At 40.5% G+C, this 21,948-nt stretch overlaps 1 protein-coding gene across 1 annotated transcript in view; it reads right to left on the reverse strand.

Moving 5' to 3' along the window:
• Nucleotides 1-21,948, reverse strand: part of ADAMTS6 (ADAM metallopeptidase with thrombospondin type 1 motif 6) — a 311,564-nt gene that overhangs the window by 59,881 nt on the left and 229,735 nt on the right. Inside the window, exons 15-20 of the mRNA XM_039545681.1 lie at nt 20,144-20,246; nt 14,509-14,642; nt 11,449-11,572; nt 10,994-11,074; nt 3,817-3,980; nt 2,092-2,230 (exon numbers count right to left, since the gene is read on the reverse strand). Of these exons, the coding sequence (XP_039401615.1) occupies nt 2,092-2,230; nt 3,817-3,980; nt 10,994-11,074; nt 11,449-11,572; nt 14,509-14,642; nt 20,144-20,246 (745 nt within the window). The remainder of the gene's footprint in view (nt 1-2,091; nt 2,231-3,816; nt 3,981-10,993; nt 11,075-11,448; nt 11,573-14,508; nt 14,643-20,143; nt 20,247-21,948) is intronic.

Below are 21,948 nucleotides of genomic sequence, written 5' to 3' on the forward strand. Positions count from 1 at the left end.
CAAATACACAGAACAAGGCCAAATTAAGGTTGCACAAGACAATGAGTTCTATAAAATAAACAAAGCCACATAGTTTTTCTAGGATTTTTCCATACTTTCTTTTTTTTTTTTGTCTATTTTTTCCAGTTACAATATCTCCCTCACTTTTCTTTTTCCCTGACTCAGCCACTTTTTTGAATTGAGTATCCCTGTCTTCTGTTGGTGTATAGCAAAAGGTGTTTCATAAACTGCAATAAAAAACAATTCACATGGGAAAAGCAGATAGTTTCTATATGAATTATAGCTACAGTGAAACAATTATTCCCTGAACAGAGCCCTCATTTCCTTAAAGAAAATCAGTCACTACAGCACTTTCTCACATTAAACTGAAAGAAAGAAGAGAGAGAGAAGAATCTGGTTTTAGCCGCCATTAACTACTTTAAAAGGGACTTTTGTGTAAAGGTAAACTTTTAAATTCATAATAAATTCATTTACTTTTCAATTTTTCATACATTGTTTACAGATTAAATACTAATATTTTAGCATCATTAATTAAACAAAGATTTGCTCCTTCACAGACAATCTCTTGCTCCCATATAGTAAATGAATTTGTGACATTACAATCATTTCCATGACAAAAGACTCTGTAGTGAAATCTTGGCCCTACTGAAGTCAATGGGAGTTTTGCCAATGACTTCAGTAGAGCCAGGATTTCACTCACTATGTCAAGCATGGGATTTGCCATCACTTGCCTAATGCTTGGAACTGCCTTTCTATCCTAATGAGATAGGCATTCTACCTCTTTCTTTGAACTTCCTCCTTAAAACTCAATCTTCTACAAGGCTCATAAATGCTAATGCAAATCACTAAAAACTCGATCACTCACCTATTATGCAACAAAAAACCCTATGACAAAGAAACAACAAAAAAGACACTATGTTAGCACCGTCCTCTAGATCTCCCAATGTATTTTTATCTCAAATATTTTTCTAGTTAGCGCCACAGGAGAGGATCTGTATCTTTCTATGTGTCCTGTGCAATGCTGAGCATACTGCTGGAATGTAAACAATAAACAAGTAATAATAACTACCTCAGGATCTAGCAGAATGATACTGTGAGGGAGAAAGCTCTAAATATAAAAACCTTGATTAGCAAGAAAAGGAACTTAAGTACTTTGAGTTTAATTTAAAAAAAAATCCCCCCCTCCTCCCAGTATTAGTCACCCTTAAATTAAAATGAAGCATTTCCCTTGATATGGGGACATGCACTACCAAGGTCCAGGGATGGATTTAAAACTCTCATTCTCTTGTCTTCTGAAATTGATGTGTGTGGTGGAGGCGATGAATTTAGTCTCCAGAGAGAAGAAAGATGCTGCTCACACAGCACTTCTACTCACCAGTCCATGCAGCAGCAATGGTGTTGGCTTTGAAGGAAGCCAACTGTCCTGCTTTCCCAGCCAGAGGTTAAGAATTGCATTGGTGGCCACTAGAGGGAGGAGGATTAGGAATACAGTAAATTGTGGGCAAAAGGCACCCATGATGAACTCACATGGGACAACCCACAAATCCCCACCACTGCCAATAGCCAATGAATCTCAGATACTGCTATGTGCTGGGAAGTATCATCCAGTAGTGAAATATCTACTACTGAAAAGCTGCCAGTATGCATCCTTAACTTTGGTGGTTGGAGGATAGGAAGGCCTGCCTAAGATCATATGAACTACATCCCTCTTCCCTTTGTTACAGATACCTTATATTTGCCTTCTGAGTCTTGTTTATTTCCTTACTTAAAACTTCAGATGTCTTTTATCAAGAAAGCTCCTGTGAAAAGCTAGCATGCCAGCTTCAAGAGAGTCTCAGGAGAAGCACCAGCCGACCGACACTCACTGTGCCAAGAAGTACTGTATTTAATCAACAAATCTGTACAAATTACATGAAGTTGAAAATAAACAAAATACAATGTGATAATCAAAAGAAACTTTCTTTCACTAAATTAAGGCTTGAAGCAGACCTGCAATAAATGTTTTCAATTAGTTACCTAAACAAATATGAGGCAATGTATATTTTGTAATTCAACTGACCCTTCAGCTTGATTGCCTGATATGTGTCTTACCTCCAGCACAAGTGGAAGAACATTCTGACCAAGGCAGGTGATTCCATGCAAAGCCAACTTCATTGTCTCCACTGCCAGTACGAGAGATGGGAACATTGAATTTATACCTTATACCCAAATTCTGTTCCTGTAGCAGAATCTGCAGTTGAAAACAACTGGTTATACCATGAAAAAAATATGCAAGCAGAGAGCAACTACAACAAATTTAATCTAGGTATGTGTTATGTCTTGTAGAGGGGGAAAATGTCATAAAACAAGCCACAATAGTTCTTGTAGTTATTCCCAAAAGAAATCTGGACTAATTTTTAAAAGCTGAGTTTTTTTCTTTCAATTTTTTTTCTTAACAGCAAAATTTGTTTCTGACATATTAACAATTCTAATCTTCTGGTCCTCATTAAGTTAAATTACTTCAAGGAGGTATCAAGGCCAGATAATATTAAGGGACTTTATTGGGCTGACCCTGTGTAGGTGTGCAACAATCTTCAAACCCCCATATTGAGCTCTTTTGCTGGGACTATCCGCAACATGGCTGGGGAACTAATAAGAACCTTACCTGTTTAAGGCTTCTACATACTATCACAATATCAATATTACGAATAATACTCCAATCTGGCATCAGTAATGGCACTAGCTTCCAACAGAGAGACACACAAGGGTGGAGCTATTTCCGCAGCACCCACAGTACAAGGCAGTGGTGTGGCTGGGCATATGGGAAGAGTGAACACTGGTCCCTTTTACAGACTGGCGCAGCTCCTGCTGCACGTGCAACACCACAGATTGCCAGGTGAAACCATCAGTAATTCTCCTTGTGGTTCCTGCTGTAGCACACTACTGTCACATGCCACCTGCTCAATACACTGCTGTGCCTTCAAAGCAATCTAGCCCTGAATCCCCAACCTGACATTTTTTTATTGCTGCTGCTAACATCTACAGTATATGTTAACAAAAGCAGCCTGGATGAGTCTCAGAGATATATCTCATCCCCTCATGCCTCCAGTTATAAATTACTTTGAGGCATATGCGCCCCTCTGTGAGAGAGCAAAATGGTGGATAATCTTCAGTAGGGAAGTCACTGGTGCTAAGTTGATGAGAAAAGTAGTTAATGCATAACCCTCCACATAACCATTTCTAGCCTCTCCACAGCTACAAGAGGCAAAACAGACTTCACATTGTTGGGAGCGTGGCCAGGTATGTCCACAGTCAGGGAATTTACTATCGGCCAGACCATGATATCTCACACCATAATTAGACCCACTGAAATCAACAGGGCTACTTCTGGAGTAAGGTATTACCTGTTGTGAATAAGGGTATCACAATACAGCCCAATGCAATTGTCATATAACGTGCCTTACATTTTATATACCCGAGTAGGCATGACCACACCATCTATCCAGTTTTCAATTTATGTTGTCATTACTGTGAGGATCAGGAAGCAAATGAAACTAGAAGGGATCCCTCCTATGGCCTGAGGCATGTGGGATTTTCACTGATATTTTCTGTAGATCTCCTGGCAATACAACAGTTTGTTGTTAGCTCTCTTCTTTATCATCATAGCTATCCCATCAGTTTTGGGAAGACAAAGAGGTGAGTGGGAGGTAATCTCAAAGTGCAAGAACTAGGCACGCCCTACTCCTTTTCCATGCAATTTAACTCAGTTTATTGCCCTCTCTTACTTGGAACATAAACTCATGTTTGAGTTCAGAAATATAATCATTATAACATTACCATGACTATGAGATTTTCTGAAATAGGGCCTAAAGCTTCCAAAGATTCAGGTTCCTCTGTTGGCCTCTTGTAATGAAAAGCTGTCCCAGCGACGTCAAACTTTCTAGGCCAGTCAATAGTCCAGGCACCATTAATATAGTAGTCGTCCTCTTCAGATTTTAAAGCTTAAAAAAAAATACAAGCCACCTAAAAATTGGAAGCAGCATTTATAATAGAGAAGCCATTGCAAATGAAACTACTAATGTGACAGAAGTATGTGTACTTTAGTCAGGGCTGGCTCTACTGTTTTTATCGCCCCAAGCAGCATGCCGAATTGCCGCCGTGGACGGCGGGGGAGGTTCGTGTGCCGTTATGGCGGCTCGCACGTTTCCGCGGCGGCGGCAATTCGGTGGCAGCTTCTGTCTTCAGCCGGAAGACAGAAGCGACGCTGACGTGGACAGCTGAACATAGAAGCTGCTGCTGATTTGCCGCCGCAGCAGACAGCTGAACATAGAATCTGCCACCGAATTGCTGCCGCCACAGAAATGCGCGTGCCACCCTAACAGCACACGGACTGCCCGCGCCATCCACAGCAGCAATTCGACGCACTGCTTGGGGGCAAAAACACACGGACTGCCGCCCCTTGTAGATTGCCGCCCCAAGCACCTGCTTGGAATGCTGGTGCCTGGAGCCAGCCCTGACTTTAGTTCTATATCACTGGTTTCAAAGTAGTTTAAAACCTACTTTTCCTTTTGGCAGAATGACCTAAGTGTGGCCCATGGAGATCTACAATACTGACTTCAGCTATCATCTCCAGTAGGCAGGTGTGATCTGCATACTACAGGTTTCAGCAAGAACAGGCCATGCAGATTGAGATACAGTGGTGCATGCTAGAACTTGTTGTATCAATAGGCTGTGCACTCTGTACTACAGCTGAGGACACCTGCAATCTGCTCTATTATATGCAAATTAGATTTACCTCTTAAATGTATGAGTTGCAATGTACACTTCAGTTGAACAAAATGTTGGTATCCCTATCTTTTGGAGTGTGGGACATGCAAACCTTGTGGGCACAATAAAAGTGGGCGTGTGTAGGAGCAAGGAAGAGGCAGTTTGTGTTTCAAAGCTGGTTCCCAAGCAGTCCTTACTTCCTTATCTTTGACCCTTGGTATTCTGCTTTAGAAGCATGTACCCAGAAATACACTAATATTCAAAATCAGAAAACTCTGCACATTTCCCAGATGATTTCTCAGTGATTCTGTTCTGAGGTCAAGTAGCATGGAAGATAAATATATATTAAATCACAACACAAAAGTGTGATGAGCTCTCAGATTGAGTCCTAGAACTAGTCAGTTGGCTATGCTGCCCCAAGCGAACATACAAATTCAATCACAGTTCATTATTACAGTTATACAGAATATTTACATTTTAATAATTGTATGAATATCAAATAACTGAAAATCATTTATATCAACAAGAAACTAGTAATAAATACCAATAGTTAAATCAAACTATAAAATTTAGAAAACCAAACACTGGTAAGCTATTACTTTTTCCAATATAATTTGTTAAGCTTCTATTGTCAACATAGCACGTGATGAAAACAGCATTTCAGGTAGCATATCTATTTCTGATTCAACAGGTTATGGAAATGTCAGAAGACTGCAATCACAGCTTGAAATAAAAATGTATTTTGATGGACAAATAAAATATTATTAGCTTTTTTATAATCTTTATCAGTTTGTTAAGAGTAGTCTTGCAGATTCTATTCAAGGGCAGATATTTGACTTTTTCTTTATCAAAAAGATTCCTTTTTTGGCTTCTAAAATATGAAATGGACTTTGGGAAGCTTACAGACTTTACTCTGAATGCTCTTTTATATATACTATTGGCTCTGAGGTGGCACTAAGCATTCTCTCTCTCAGGTACTTGACTGGCTGGTTCTTGCTCACATGCTCAAGATCTAACTGATTACTATATGTGGGACCAGGAAGGAATTTTCCCCCACATCAGGTTAGCATTGACCTTGGAGATTAAATCTTCCTCTGCAGCATGTGACTACAAGTCACCTGCCAGGATTCTCTGCATATATCTCATTTAATCATTTCCTTGCCATTGCAAGGGCCTCAGGCACTGATGCATTTTGGTCCCTCTTATTCTCTGCCCAGGGCACATAGTAGTCTAGTCTCCTGTAGATTGTAATACATCAGTCTAATTTAGGTTTTTGGGTTTAGTGAGTGGGTTCTTGGTGGTGTTAGTGGCCTATGATACACTGGTGGTTCCTTTTGGCCTTAAACTCTATGACTCTATGATCTCTTTGGTTAAGGTAATAAAGAAGACTACTCGATTTTCTGGAATTCATATCTGCTTCTGTAACCAAAGTTTGTTGATATTGGCAAAATGACAGTCTGAAAATTCAAGGCCAGCCATGGATCCTTAGTCAGTCCTTATTGAGACAAAACATCTATTGACATTAATAGGGAGAGAATTTAGGATTTGTCTTATAGATTGCCGGAGTGAGGAATAAGACAAGTTACCATCACAGGCCAAATTTTGTTCTAATATACCTCAATATAAATCTCATTCTAGTGACTTCATTGAAATTACACATGTAACTGAGATAAGAATTTGGTCCTCAAACTTTCACTCTTCTAGGGTTCCTGAGTTTACTCTTGACTGTATGTGATGGGGCACTAATACCAGGGAAACATGTATGTGAAAAGAGAGTGATAAGGAGCAGGAAGAGATGGTGGTGTATCACCAGGAAAGGGACCAGAGTCTCCTCACAAACTTCTGTTAATTCCCAAACTCATCAGGTAGAGGACAGAACAAGCCAGGATGTTGTACAATACTAAAGGAAGGGAGCACTGTTTCTTGCTAGTTATCTATTTTGAGTAAGTGTATGAAAAATTATTAGACTAAAGCTTGGTATTAGAATATTGGGTCAGAGTTTGGCCTCAGCAGAAGCAAAATTTCCGGAATCCTAATTTTTATCCACTCTAACTTCAAAAGAGCCAATTAGGTTAAATTAACCAGACAGGACATTTAAACATGAAAACATTTAAAACTACTGCACAAACATCAAAGAACTAAAATAACCTCTCTGCAAACTATTTTGTATGGATTTTTTTATTGTTTAAAAAAAATAAAACCAGAAAGTTTTCTCCTAACAGATTTTAAAACAGATTTGTCAATAAAAATAAAAATATTTTTCCACATGATTTTTTCCATTGTTTCATATGAGACAATTTTTTTCAAAAGGGATAAGGTTCTGTGCAATTTTGCATTTGCAAAATGAATTGCAGTAGCTAAGAAAACTAGTTTCCCTTCTGTCTGATATGTACCGTCAAGCCTGGAGTGAGAGATGCAAGAACCTGGTTTGTATTCAATTGTAATTGCAGTAACATGAGTGCAGATTTTACAGGTACAAACTGACCGTTTGAAAATGTGGTTCTTAATATGAAATGGCTGTGACAGGATATCCTGTAACCTTCATTCCTCTGCTTGAAATATGCAGTGTTGTTGTAGCCATGTCGGTCCAACAATATTAGAGAGACAAAGTAGGTGAGGTAATATATTTTATTGGACCAACTTCTGTTGGTGAGAAAGACAAACTTTCAAACTTACACAGAGCTCTGCTTCAGGCAGAAGAAGCTTGAAACCTTGTCCCTTTCAGCAACTGAAGCTGGTCCAATAAAAGATATTACCTCACCCACCCTGTCTCTCTGCTTGAAATGTCAGTTATAAGATACAGATGCTATTTCACCAGCAAGACAACTTTTTGGTGTGGGATGGAGAAGAGGGGTGGGAGAGTAGTGTAGTAAGTGTAATAAGCATTCCTCATTGCTAGGGCTAAGTATGTTACTCTTCCTCCTAAAAGGGAGGAGGCTGACAATCCTGCTGAATTACAGGGGTAGAGGGAAGCAGACATCCAGTACCAGCACTACAGCAAATAACTATGGGTGGGTGGGGTTAATTTATCTAGGAGGTTAGCTACCCTCCACACTCCCATCTAGCACACATCACAGACAGTCCTTTGCAAGCATTTGCATCGCTAGTTATTTGCATTCCTGTGGCTAAGGGACAACAAAGCAACCTAATCAGTGGATCTGCAGCCTAGCCACATAACAGCTTCTAGGACTGTCAGTTCATTAGGTTGCAGAACAACTAACTCATCAGTTTCTTTTGACTGATAAATGTGTTGCCTTGTATGTTTGTGAACTGACTGTTTCGTAAACCAGGTTGGGGAAACATCTAGCCAGGCTTGCTCTTTTGTCCTTAGTGAAGCCTGAAAAGGACCTAAGGACCTAGGGGTTACAGTGGACGAGAAGCTGGAAATGAGTCAACGGTGTGCCCTTGTTGCCAAGAAGGCTAACGGCATTTGGGCTGTGTAACTAGGGGCATTTCCAGCAGATCGAGGGATGTGATCATTCCCCTCTATTCAGCATTGGTGAGGCCACATCTGGAGTACTGTATCCAGTTTGGGCCCCCCACTACAAGAAGGATGTGGAAAAATTGGAAAGAGTCCAGTGGAGGGCAACAAAAATGATTAGGGGGCTGGAGCACATGACTTATGAGGAGAGGCTGAGGGAACTGGGATTGTTTAGTCTGCAGAAGAGAAGAATGAGGGGGGATTCGATATCTGCTTTCAACTACCTGAAAGGGGGTTCTGAAGAGGATGGATCTAGACCAGGGGTGGGCAAACTTTCAGATGTGGTGTACCAAGTCTTCATTTATTCACTCTAATTTAAGGTTTCGTGTGCCAGTAATACATTTTAACATTTTTAGAAGGTCTCTCTCTATAAGTCTATAAACTAATGTTGTATGTAAAGTAAACAAGTTTTTTAAAATGTTTAAGAAGCTTTATTTAAAATTAAATTAAAATGTAGATCTTATCAGTTTAGTGCAGTGGTTCTTAACCTGGGGTGCACGCACCCCCGAGGCAGGGCTGGTGCAAGGATATTTTGCTCCCTAGGTGAAACTTCCACCTTGCGCGCCCCCCCCACCTGCACATCGGTTCATTGAGGGGCAAATCCCAACGAGCCTTTATAGACCCCAGGGGCCAGCCTGCCCAGGAACCAACCATGCCCAGGGGCTGCTCCCCAGACCAGGTTCCCCCATCCCTGCCCCCAGAACTCCCCTGGAGGGTGCACAGCCCCCCCACGAGCCCTCCCCACCCCACCCCGGTGGCCCCCACCCCTAGTCCACTCACTGGCTTTGCCGGGCTTGGGCCACTGCAGCAGCTCGGCAGGGAGGAGCCACCTTCCGGAAGCACCAGAGAGCCAGACTGTCCTGCTTGCGGCAGCAGCAAGCCCCAGCCATGGAGGAGCCAGTGCAGTGCAGGGGGGCAGCAGCCCTGCAAAGGCAGCGGGGCTGCTAGCGGGGAGCAGCTGCACCCCCCCACGCCTCCTGCCCAGGCTGCAGCCCGGGGCCCTCCCGGGGGCTCCTATAGGCTGCAATGGATGTATGCGGGCACCAGCCCCCATGCGCCCCCTGGCTCCTCCCTCGCCTAGGGTTACCATATTTCAACAATCAAAAAAGAGGGGAGAGCCCTGCCCTAGCCCCGCCTATCCACTCCCTCCCACTTCCCACCCTGACTGCCCCCATCAGAACCCCCAACCCCGCCCTGCTCCTTGTCCCCTGACTGCCCCCTCCTGAGACACCCCCCCACACACGCTAACTGCCCCCCTAGGACCCTACCCCCTACCTGTCCCCTGACTGCCCCAGCCCTTATCCACACCCCCACCCCCAGACAGACCTCAGGGACTCCCACGCCCCATCCAACCACTCCCCGCCCCCTGTCAGGGCCCCCAACCCATCCAACCCTCCCTGCTCCCTGACTGTCCCCCGGGACTCCCCTTACCATGCCCATGCCGGTCAGATGCTGGCTCCACGTGGAGGCAAAACTCCACATGGAGTGCTGAGGGAGCGGGACGGGGGGAGCTGTGGGAGGGGCAGCAGCGGCGGTGGCTCACACTTCTGGGAGCCGCAGAACCTGAGTGCGGTGAGGGGGGACCTGGGAGGTGCGCCTGCCTGGGCTGCGGTCCGGTGCCCCCCCCCGGGGGGGGGGCTCCTGCAGTGGATGTATGCGGGCGGCAGTCCCCATGCGCTCCCCGGCTCCTCCCTCGCCACGCTAGGGCTCTGCGGCTCCCGGGAGTGTAAGCCGCCGCTACCGCCCCTCCCGCAGCAGGCTCAGGGCCCCGCGCCACGGCAGTTCACACTCCCGGGAGCCGCAGAACCTGAGCGTGGTGAGGGGGGAGCCGGGGGGCATGCCTGCCATCGGTCTGGGGTCCCGGCCGCTGGCCCTGCTCTGCCTCCTGCCGGCCTGGGGTTCCATTCACTCAGCCGGCAGTGGGCTGAGCAGGGCCGGCTGCCGGGACCCCGGCTGGCAGCCGCGTGCCAGGAAAAATTGGCTCACATGCCACCTTTGGCACATGTGCCGTAGGTTGCCGACCCCAGATCTAGACAGTTTTCAGTGGTACCAGATGACAGAACAAGGAGTAATGGTCTCAAGTTGCAGTGGGGGAGGTTTAGGTTGAATATTAGGAAAGTCTTTTTCACTAGGAGAGTGGTGAAGCACTGGCATGGGTTACCTAGGGAGGTGGTGGTTTTGAAGGTCAGGCTTGTCGGAGCCCTGGCTGGGGTGATTTAGTTGGGGATTGGTCCTGCTTTGAGCAGGGGTTGGTCTAGATGATCTTCTGCAGTCCCTTCCAACTGTGATATTCTATGATTCTATGATTTTAAGCCTGTTCTTACTCCATGGATCATGTTGGCACTTGTTTGACCCCAAAATCAGAAGAGTACAAGGCAGGTTTAAAGCCACCTTTAAAGGGAGGAAGGATGCAGCCTGAAACTTGGGACTTGAATTCAATTTTCTGCTCTACCACACGCTTCCTGTGTGACTTTAGGCAAGTCATTTTAGCTTCACTGTGCCTGTTTCCTCATCTGTAAAATGGAGATAATAGTATTTCCCCACCTCACAGAAATGTTGTAAAGTTAAGTACATTACAGATAGTGGGGTAATCAGATACTATGGTTATGGGGGCATTTAAGTACCTAAAATTGATGGATAATATTACCTCCCCTGGTCCTGCACCCAGCAAAGCTTAGCCAGACCATTGAATCTGCTGCAGTATCTTAAAAACACTTTATAAATATTACTAGTTAATTAAGCTCTTGTGTTTAAACCAGCTCTTACCAATGTAGTTCTTTGACATAGCCACTTCTTTTACTTCAATGTGAACGGAACCTCTTGGAATTTGAATCACTTCCATGTACCCTATACAGTAAAGGTAAACCTTATTTATTATTATTACCTGGATGAAACTAGCAATTAATAAATTATGCTTTGGATTCAAAGGTACCTGAATATTGCCTTTCATGACAGAGAACAGAGAACTCTTTAAATCTCAGAGACAAATGTTAAAAACAATAGCAAGAATCTAAAATGCAGCCATGAGTTTCTCCTTTCTACATATTAATAAAGTCCTTCATATGTTTCAGAATTCACTGATTAATTTATATGTTGGCTGTGAAATACTAGTATATTATCTTCCATGTTTTGAACTTTCAGTTAGGTTCCATGTGGGTACAACAGTCCACCTTCATACAGTGAATCACAGGATAGGGAGTGATCTATATCTGCATACTTACCTCCTCTGGGCAATGAATCATTGAAGAAACCTTCAATGGCTTCACATATGCTACCATCTCCTCCACACACACGGCATCTGTCTTCCTTAGCATCAGATCCCAAAATATTATCACAACCCACATGCTGAGAACAGATAAGGATAGAACAAATATTACTGCAGGCAGGAGGTTTCTTGCATCATTACCTGAAAATACTGAATATTTTCTCAAGAGATTTCTTCCTTAGTATCTGAGATTTAGTTCTCCCTTTGCCTACCTCACTTTGAGTGGCCCCTATCACAAGAGGATTTTCACTTACCAGAAAAGGAGACTCTGAAATCAGAGATGATCCAAATTTAGTTTATTGATAATAAATAATTTGTGCTCCTATAGTGCTTTTCATAGGAGAATGTCACAGTATTTTACAAACATTAATGTACTACACCTTAACACAATTATTATTTAATATCTATACAGTGCCCTCAAATGTTCTAATTTTCCTCTACCTTTGGTTTCTCTAACAAAACACTGTTTTCTGTGTCTCCCTTGAATGGCTGCTTACAAACAAATTCTGTGGTATTTTTGTAAACCTTTACACTTCACAGACCATCTTCTCACATCTCACAGAAAAGTAATGCAGCTAAATTTGTGACATCACATTATTCTGATAACAACAAACTCATATAAAAGCTTAAATATGTGAGTTCAGTGGACACTCAAGCAGAATGAAAGACTGAGCTGGATGCAGAGAGAGCTTCTGTATTATCTGGATTTGATTCTCTCCTTCATCCAAACTCCAGCATTACTTACACAAATACCACCTGGAAATACCACCTGGAAATAACGTACCAAGAAAACAGCAGCTTGGATTGGAAGAACTGCTGTGAGGAGTCAGGAAGAGAAGGGAGCTATTAAAATTTACAGGTGGTATGTTATGTAGAGGGGATCTCTGTGCATGATTTAAGGATTCACCTCAGCCAGAGAATGGGAGAAAATATATGCTGGGAAGGAAGGATGGAAAAACAACTAAAATAACAGAGGACAAACTGAACAGGAAGAAAACTGCAGCTTTACACGTCTTCAGATGATTATATAATACAAAGAAGAATCAACTGATCTCCAAAACAGAACATAAGGCAACCACATGAACATACTGGGAAAAATGTGATTTTTCTACCATCTTGTTTATAAATAATACAGATATGATCACAGAAGTTAAAGTTTCAAAATGTTTTCACTGCTAGGCAAATGAATACCATCATAAAAATTTGGACTTTCTTACTGATTACAAAAAGCAAAACTGAGATCTGACTAACCTGTGTTTCCTTATGTAGTCCTCTATTGGGAATAAATCTAATCTTCATTTCTGCTCATTTACTAAATAATACCTTAACTGTAAGAAAATGCAAACCTCCTGATTTTAATTTATATTTTTCTTGCAATTGTGTGAAAGATTTAAATTCAGTGTTTTCAAATACATTCCCTTGTATTTTAATCCTGATGGGGCCCATTTTTATGGAAATACATGTAATATCTGGCATAGTCAGTTTTAAAATAATCATCAAAAGTATTAGCTGTTTTCTAGCATCTTCACATATTTTTAGCATACTGGAATAGTATTTATTGTGATTTTTTTGTCTGCTCTGTGATTTGGTTTGCTAATACATGGCAAATCTTTGGTGCTAATTGTGTCACCTTTCTTAGTTAGAAACAATTTGATCTCATTATCTTTGACTCAATCATAAAAAAAATCTTTAGGCCTTGGTTACACAAAGCACTTAAGATTGGACTTAACTTTAAGCATGTGAATAGTCTCAAAGAAGTCAGGGTTTTTTTAAGTCAATAGCACTACTCATATGCTTAAAATTAAGCATGTGCTTAAGTGTTTTGCTGAACTGACGTTTTATTGGAACGAATAGCAGGGGCATCATTTGCTATCTGAGCCCCTGCAGATTTTTCATAGGTCTATATTCTCCATTAGGTCTTTCATTTTTTGCCTGCACTTCAGATTTTGCAGGATATAATATAATTGTATAACATTCTATATGCTGACATAATTTTTTTCTGAAATCACACCCCTGATGAATAGTAGTATAACCATAAATGTGGCAGTTACATGATATTTAAGAAAGATGGAGTACTTACTGCCACATTTATGGTTATACTACTATTCATCCCAAAAAGGCCTCAATTCAGCAAAGAACTTAAGCACATGCTTTTAATCAACTGGTCCCTACAATTACTGGTCCCCCAAGAGACACCAGAGATTAGGAGAAGCCAAAAGAGACTAAATAAAGGCTTCTAATTTAGTCTTGCAATAGGGTGGCTTGCTCCTTAGGGGTTGGAGGCCTGGGGTCAGCAAACACTAATTAATGAAGGAACTGCACCACCCCATCTGTGCTGTGTTACCAGTCTTGATGGGGCCTGATGGACACCCGATTCCCCTCTAAAGGCAGAAGAAAGGTGTAGGGAGGGTGGGAATGTTAGGAAGCTATGGTAGATGCTGCAGAGAAAGAGGAAAGACTCCTGAAAGGATGATCCTCAGACTAGGGGAGTTGTATCCCAGCTAGGAGGACCGCTAGAGCAAGAGGAAGTCAGAGCCTGGAGGCTGAGCTGCAGTCAGGAAAAGTCTCGGAGTAGTGGCTGAAGTGTGACCCAGCTCTGGGAATAAGGGCTGGGGGGCTCCCTACCTAAAGGGAGAGAGATATGGAATGTTTTAAATACTATGGACTGCAGTTCTTCAGGGGCCTTAAAGAGGTGGAAACAGAGGCAGGATGTGTCAGAATGACCTCTGGCCATAAGAGGGTGCTCTGGAGGTGACTGCCCTGATTACAAGTCTGCTGCAATTTCTAATGAAAGCTTATTGCAACTCATAATAATTTGCCTCATTTCTGCAGTCTTCCTTTCCCTTGTCTCAGGCTCACTGCTTATGTAAGAAATTAACTTTTACTGTCAACAATCCTTTTTTATCTAAGTTTTTTAAAAAAGTACTGCAACTAAAATGCTATACAAAATTACTGCTGATAAATACTAGACAATATGAAGTAATCCATAAATGTAGTTTTTATTAAAACACACAACCTTGCATTCTCCATTGATACAGATATCCAGCGAATCAGCATTGCACTGAGTTCCATCTATTACCGCAGGGGCACGTTCAGTGTAAAAATTGTAACCTTCAGCCAAGCAGTTTAATGCACATGGTTTAACCCCTCCTAAACAACAAAACAATTAAAAAATTAATGGACAGTTCCTGAAAAGGTAAGAACCAATTTTAAAAGCACATACAAAATCAGACTGGAAATGTATAGTCTCTTCTCCCATCTGAATACAGACAGATTTAGAAGCTTTCTTTAATCCTTCCATGTAATTTCTCTACTTGATTTTTTTCTCTCTAAAAAGATTACTTCAGATTATAGCAAAACAGCCTACAGGTGAGTTAAGGTGAAAGAATCTTTAATGATAATACCACCCTAATGCCTGCTGAACAATTGAAAATACATAAAGATGTTATTTAAAAAGCACTAACATTAGTATAGCGATGATTACTGTATTTTCCAGTTTTGAAATACAGTAAAGTTCACAATATGCCTAATAAAATTAACAATGTTTTGAAATGTAGGCCTGAATTTAAAGTGAATTTAACCTGCCCTCCCTTTTCTTGACTGCTTAGAATTCAGCTGGCTCATTTTTTTGTTGACATAAGAGGACATTAAATGTCTAATTACTTCAATCCATTAATTGGATGTCTAGGTGCCCTCGTTTGCTCAGCAAATAATTTACAAGCACATCTGAGAGGTGCTAAATGCCCATCAGCAACCACTGACAATACTATAAGCACAAAAAGACTTAATTTTTAAAAATTAGGTCATAGACGCTATCTCACACAGCACCAAAAAGGATCCCTAACAACTATATAATAACAAGGCACTAGACACAGTTCTTGAGCACAGCTTTTCAGATGTGTAGAGAGTAGGCAATGAACAAAGTATACAGAAAAGATTTCCATTCTTATTTCACCATTACTAGCTAGCATGGAGTGGCAATAATATCATTAATTAGGTTACTTTTCTTTTGTTTTTTATGATACGATAACGAACAGAAATATCCTGCTAGGCAGTTTTAAAACTTACATTCAAAATGTCCTGAACAGGACACAGGCTTTCAGTATATTTTTAGGTTAATGGATAGACTCCTAATTAGGGCTATCAATTAATCACAGTTAACCTCATGCAATTAACTCAAAATAATTAATTGTGATTAAAAAAATTAATCATGATAATTTGAGGTTTTAATCGCACTGTTAAACAATAATAGAATAGCAATTGAAATTTAATACAAATATTTTGTATGTTTTCTACATTTTCAATTATACTGATTTCAATTATGACACACAATACAAAGTGTACAGTGCTCACTTTATATTTTTATTACAAATATTTGCACTGTAAAATGATAAACAAAGGAAATAGTATTTTTTGATTTACCTCATACAAGTACTGTAGTGCAGTGGTCTCCAAACTTTTTTGATCGTGCACCCCATCAGTAAAAAAATTTTGAGCATGCACACCCTGCCATGCTTCCGTTTTTGCCACCCCAAGCAAAAAAAAAAAAAAAGACTCGGACTCCCACCCAAACTGCTGAAGGGGGGGGGGAAGCGGCGCTCCTCCTGCCGTGCACCCCAAAGGATCCTCTGGAGCACCCCACTTTGGAAACCACTGCTGTAGTGCAATCTCTTTGTCGTAAAAGTGCAACTTACAAATGTAGGGGTTTTTTTTGTTACATAACTGCACTCAAAAATAAAACAACGTAAAACTTTAGAGCCTACAAGTCCACTCAGTCCTACTTCTTGTTCAGTCAATCGCTAAGACAAACAAGTTTTATTTACATTTGCTGGAGGTAATGCTGCCTGCTACTTATTTACAATGTCACTTGAAAGTGAGAACAGGCGTTCGCATGGCACTTTCGTAGCTGGCTAGTGTAGCCCAGGCCTTAGAAGAGCAACATTCTGATGTAGAACCTACAGAACCCAAACCAACAAAAGAGAAAATCAACCTTCTGCTGGTGGCATCTGACATGCATTGATCCGCACTGCTTTGGATTATTATCGAGCAGAACCCGTCATCAGCATGGACATGTCCTCTGGAATGGTAGTTGAAGCATGAAGGGACATATGAATCTTTAGCGCATCTGGCACATAAATATCTTGTGACACTGGCTACAACAGTGCCATGCGAATGCCTATTCTCACTTTCAGGTGATGTGAATTGGAAGCAGGCAGAATTATCTTCTGCAAATGTAAGCAAACTTGTTTGTCTGAGCGACTGGCTGAACAAGAAGTAAGACTGAGTAGACTTGTAGGCTCAAAAGTTTTACATTATTTTATTTTTTAGTACAGTTATTTTTTGTACATAATTCTACATTTGTAAGTTCAACTTTCATGACCAAGAGGTTGCACTACAGTACTTGTATGAGGTGAATTCAAATACTATTTCTTTTGTTTCTTTTTTACACTGCAAATATTTGTAGTAACAAAAAAATATAAAGTGAGCACTGTACACTTTGTATTCAGTGTTGCAACTCAAAATGTAGAAAACATCAAAAAATATTTAAATGGTATTCTATTATTAACAGCATGATTAATCGCAATTAATTTTTTTAATCACTTGACAGCCCTACTCCAACTGATCCTCAGTTGGCAGATGAGACAAAGACTGGAAGAGTGGTAAATGAAGAAGAGAACAGGTCACAAAGACAGAGAGAACTGGATTACTAAGTACTCTGGGCACAAGCAGACAATATGCCTTTCAAAATGACTAAATGTAAAGTCATTGTTAAGAACCAAGATTGTAGGTCTACCTATGGGATGGGGGGCACTCTATTTTGGGAAGCAGTGACCTGAAAAATACTTGGGGAGTCATGGTGGAAAATCAGCTAAACATGAGCTCCCAATGTAAAAGTTTGGCCAAAAGAGTTACAATGATCTTGAATGTATAAATGGGAACACTGGAGAAGTAGAGAGGTTATATTACCTCTGTATTTGGCACTGGTGTGACTGCTACTAGAATTCTGTGTCCAGTTGTGGTGTCCATAATACAAGGCTATTAAGAAATAGGGGTGGCTTCAGAGAATGACTAACAGATTGGAATACATGCCTTGTAGAGACAGAGTTAAGGAGTTCACTTTATTTAGCTCTATCAAAGAGAAGGTTAAAGGGTGATTTGACCACTCTATAAGTACTTACCTAGGAAACAAAAAATTGATAAGAGGGCTCTTTAGTTTAGCAGGCAATATCTAATGGTTGGAAGCTCAAGCTGGACACATTTAGACTAGAAATAAGGTGACATTTTTTAACAGTGAGGGTAATTAAACATCGGAGGAATTTACTGAGGGTTATGGTGTGTTCTCCATCTCTGGACATTTTAAAATCAAGATTGTATGTTTTTCTAAAAAGACATGCCCTAGTTCAAATAAGAATTAATTCAGGGAAGTCTTATAGCCAACATTATCCAGAAGATCAGACTAGATGATCACAGTGGTCCTTTCTGAGTAGGGTATAGGAAAAATCAGATAATTAACTTCCTAGATAGGAAGTTCTGCTGAAGACTTGCTATTGAAACTTGAGATCAAATAGAAAAATATTGTCTCACCAGACATTCTGTTTAAAAAAAAAACCCAAAAAAAACACCTCCTGTATAAACGAAGAATGAATCAGCTACAAGATAAAACCAAAATCTGCACCCTGCCCTGATCCTGTCATTCATTGTTTGGTTCAAGTATGGGCAAAACTACACCTATCATGCCTATAAGATGATGAAAATGTAGAAGAAGAAAAACATATTATACATGCTTAAGCATGAAAAAAATTAAATCCAAGTCTTTACATGACATTTGTATCACATTATTTAAGGCCAGCAAGGTTTTTCACTACATAGCTAAGGTATTATTAAGGGTATATAACAGTCAAAGCTTAAATCAAATAATGTTTACACATTATCAAAACTCTAGAATACATCATGAATATACTGCTTGTATCCTAACTGAGTGAAATTCTCCTCTCAGTCATGCCAGTGTAATCTGGAGTAATTGAGAACAGAATTTGGCCCACTATTTTTACAAAGCAAATCCTTAGACAAGATCTCTGACCCTTAGAGTCAACAATGGAGGGACAGATCCTGTGTCACTTCAGTAGCCAAAATGACTGCAAAGCTAGCTAAACTGTTGAAAGCATAAAGTTGGCAGGAGGTGTGACTGGATGAAGGAGGTAAGTCAGGGAGTTACTGGCAATCAAACAGAAATTAAAGCAGCCCAGACGTTGCTCTAATCTGTGCTAGGGCTTAACCTGCCCAAGGATAGCCCCAAGACTGGGGACAGGAAGTGTGGGAAAGTCGGCATAAAGTAAGGACCCCTGTTTACTGACGACTAGCCCTGTATCTAAATCAAAAGACCATCCTTCTCCATCTCTCCATTTTCTTCTAAGGAGCAAAAAAGAGGCAAAGAAAGAAATGGTGGGGCAGATTTTTGACTATGGCTGAAGAACAAACAGCACAAGCCAGGAGAGAAGGAGCTGCAAAGCTCATCTTTGCATTCTGTCAGTCATAGGGCCACTGTGTGCTGGGCTGGTCCTGTGAAGTAACTTAGAGCAGTTGCGGACTTCTTTAACTTATGTCAGCTGCTAACTGCCCCAAGAAGCTGAAATTGCAGAGTAGATCTATCCATGATTGTGTTTCTACTGCTACAGTTAACATGTAAAGCAGTACAGGTGCCTCCGCTCACTGCTCTGAATTTGGTTTTAGTAATAGCATCAGCTCTTAAGACTCAGGGATACACACTTAGAAGCTTGAAATTAGGTCTTGGGATGTAAAAAATATATTATTTATATATATATATATATATATATATCTTCAGTTTAGCTGTGAGTAATTGTGGCACTCTCCCAATGCAATTAGTATAATTTATTTGCAAATTATTATATTAATTTATCTATATTACATTCTGTAGCATCCACAACTCCCAATCAGGATTGAGGCCCAGTGTACCAGATACTGTACAAAAACATAGTAAGAGACATTCCTTGTCCTAAAGAGCTTACCTTTTTTCTGCTTTGATCTTTTAATTTGTAGGGGAAAGGCATACAATGTACAAGCTAACTGATCAAAGTGATGATAGGCACACAGCTGGCATAAACTAAATCTAAAAAATCTGTCCCAAAATGGAAAAAAAATCTGGCACAAATAGCTATGCTGAGCACAATACAGATGCTCAGGGGAACAAAACTGTCCTTTCCCACACAATGGAAGCTGTTGTAGCTCAATGGCTCTTATGTATATGCACACCGTCCAGGATGGTGGAGTTCCAAGTAGGGGAACTCAATGGGGACTTCTATACTGTACACCTCACTGCAGTGTCCAAGTGGAGTAGTGGATCACCCATCCATGTCCAGTCTCTGCATGCTGCTGCTAAGGGAGCTGCTGGGGAAGGGCTTTAGACTATGAAGTGGTGCATTCTTCTTGCATAGCACTTCCTGTCACATTTTCATAGCTGAACCACACCAGTTCACCACCAGTATGGCCCTTCCATTGACATGCTCTTTAGTGAATTTTGTATTTTTAATTAATGGGTCAACAGATGGCTACTGAAACATCAAAGTTCAAGATTAGTCAGCTGAGTGTTTTCAGAGATGTCACGTTTATATCTCTGCCAAGCTACAGATTACCTCCAGTGTAGGGTTTCCAGTTATAATACTTTCCCCGGAAGGGCATATTGTCGAAATCTGCACACTGTTTTTCTCGAAAATCACGGGACCCTGAAGGACATGGCTAAAGTAAAATTAAAATAAAAAATGTATTAGACATTAACATTAATATTAAAAGGACATGGTTATATTACTTAAAAATAAAATAGTCCTAAACTACATTATGTTAGCTCACTCCTTTATTTTGTAGCTCTGATCCAGACACTTGCTTTATTGTTTCACAACTGGTATTCAGAGTGAAGTGTCTATTTTGTAATCTTAGGCAGGCACAAAGTAACTTAAACAAAGTTAAATGTTACAACAGTTTCTGTATAACCTTACATTCAGAATCATGTCACAGTTCACTTTGCAATCAAACCATCAGGTATCTCCTTATAAACACATACAAAAACCAACTGAAGAAACTAAAACACAAAATCTTTTTGGTGACAGATTCAGGCTCAGTTGCCACAGCTGTTCTTAGGTATGCATTTAAGAGATCAAGAAACAGATTTATAACATCACATTCAACACTCAATTGCAGTTTGAAGACCTACTATTGTTCACTGGCTACTTTGACAAAAACATTTTACATCTAAGAATGAGACTGGACAAGGTTTAATCCCAATTCTAAGCATCTTCCAAATGTAAAGAATTTGGAATCACTATTTACATTTAACCTATTAACTTCTCACAATCAATTACTGAGCCCAGACATGTATTAAATAGTTTTCTCATCTGAGGGGCTGTTGGTGATGTTGAAGACTGTGTTTTCTCCAAGGAAGAATTACAGGAACAACATAATTCACTGCTATTACTTACACTTTTTTGTCTATTGCAAGATATAGGTTCAAAATAACAAAGTCAACTAATCGCTAACTTCTGAATTTAACATTGCAAGATGATCTTTTCTGAAATCTGTGTAAAATAGCATAGTCTAAGATAAATTATCTTTTACAGTTCTGCAACTACAAGATTTACAAGGTAAAGTTAAAACATTTGAAACAGATTAAGAATATTGTCTAAAATAGAACAGAAGAACTTGTTTGACAGAAATTTTTAACTGTTAATAAACATTACTGATTTTTATAAGCAGCCTCAGAGTTCATTTTTTACGTTTTTACTGGTCTACCTGTATTTCTAAGCCAGTTTGTGGTGTTCAGAAATCTGGAATGAATTCATTGTGAAAGGGGTTATATAAACAAGTATGGTAAAACATAATACATTATTTGCATAATCACCAAAACTCTCGGTATATTGTAGTTCAAGTTCCTGTCATATAAATGCCATAGAATCATGACTTGGAAACTAAGCAAGAAGTTTCCTACAAGTTTAAAAATATTTTTAAGTACAATAAAATACTGAACATGGCATTGCCCTGTAATTTCTGCACTGTTTCCTTTGTAAATTACCCCTCCACCCTCTTCCAGTCTTTTCTTTAAGAAGCTCCCACATCTTTGTTTGCAGCCGGCCTTTGCTATTCACGGAGGCACAATCATCAGGCTACAGCAGTGCCTTCTCTTTGCCCTATGAAACTCCATTCAGCCATTGCTGAGAGTTTAACTGTTAAAATTTGGCACTTGTCTTCTCTAGCTTTCCTCAGGAAAATTCTGGCAGCCTGACAGAATAATAAACAAATATTCTAAGGCTGGGCTCATGTTGCTGCCAAAACAGCAGCAGACACTGTACCGGGAGCTGCCAGAGCATTTGTAGTAGTGGGGAGGAGAAAGAGTTGGGCTGAGCTCCCCGCATATCAGGACCCAGCACACGCCCCTCCCTGAGGGCAA

This window comes from Mauremys reevesii, linkage group 6 (genome assembly GCF_016161935.1).
Source record: "Mauremys reevesii isolate NIE-2019 linkage group 6, ASM1616193v1, whole genome shotgun sequence".
Classification (NCBI taxonomy): Eukaryota; Metazoa; Chordata; order Testudines; family Geoemydidae; genus Mauremys; species Mauremys reevesii.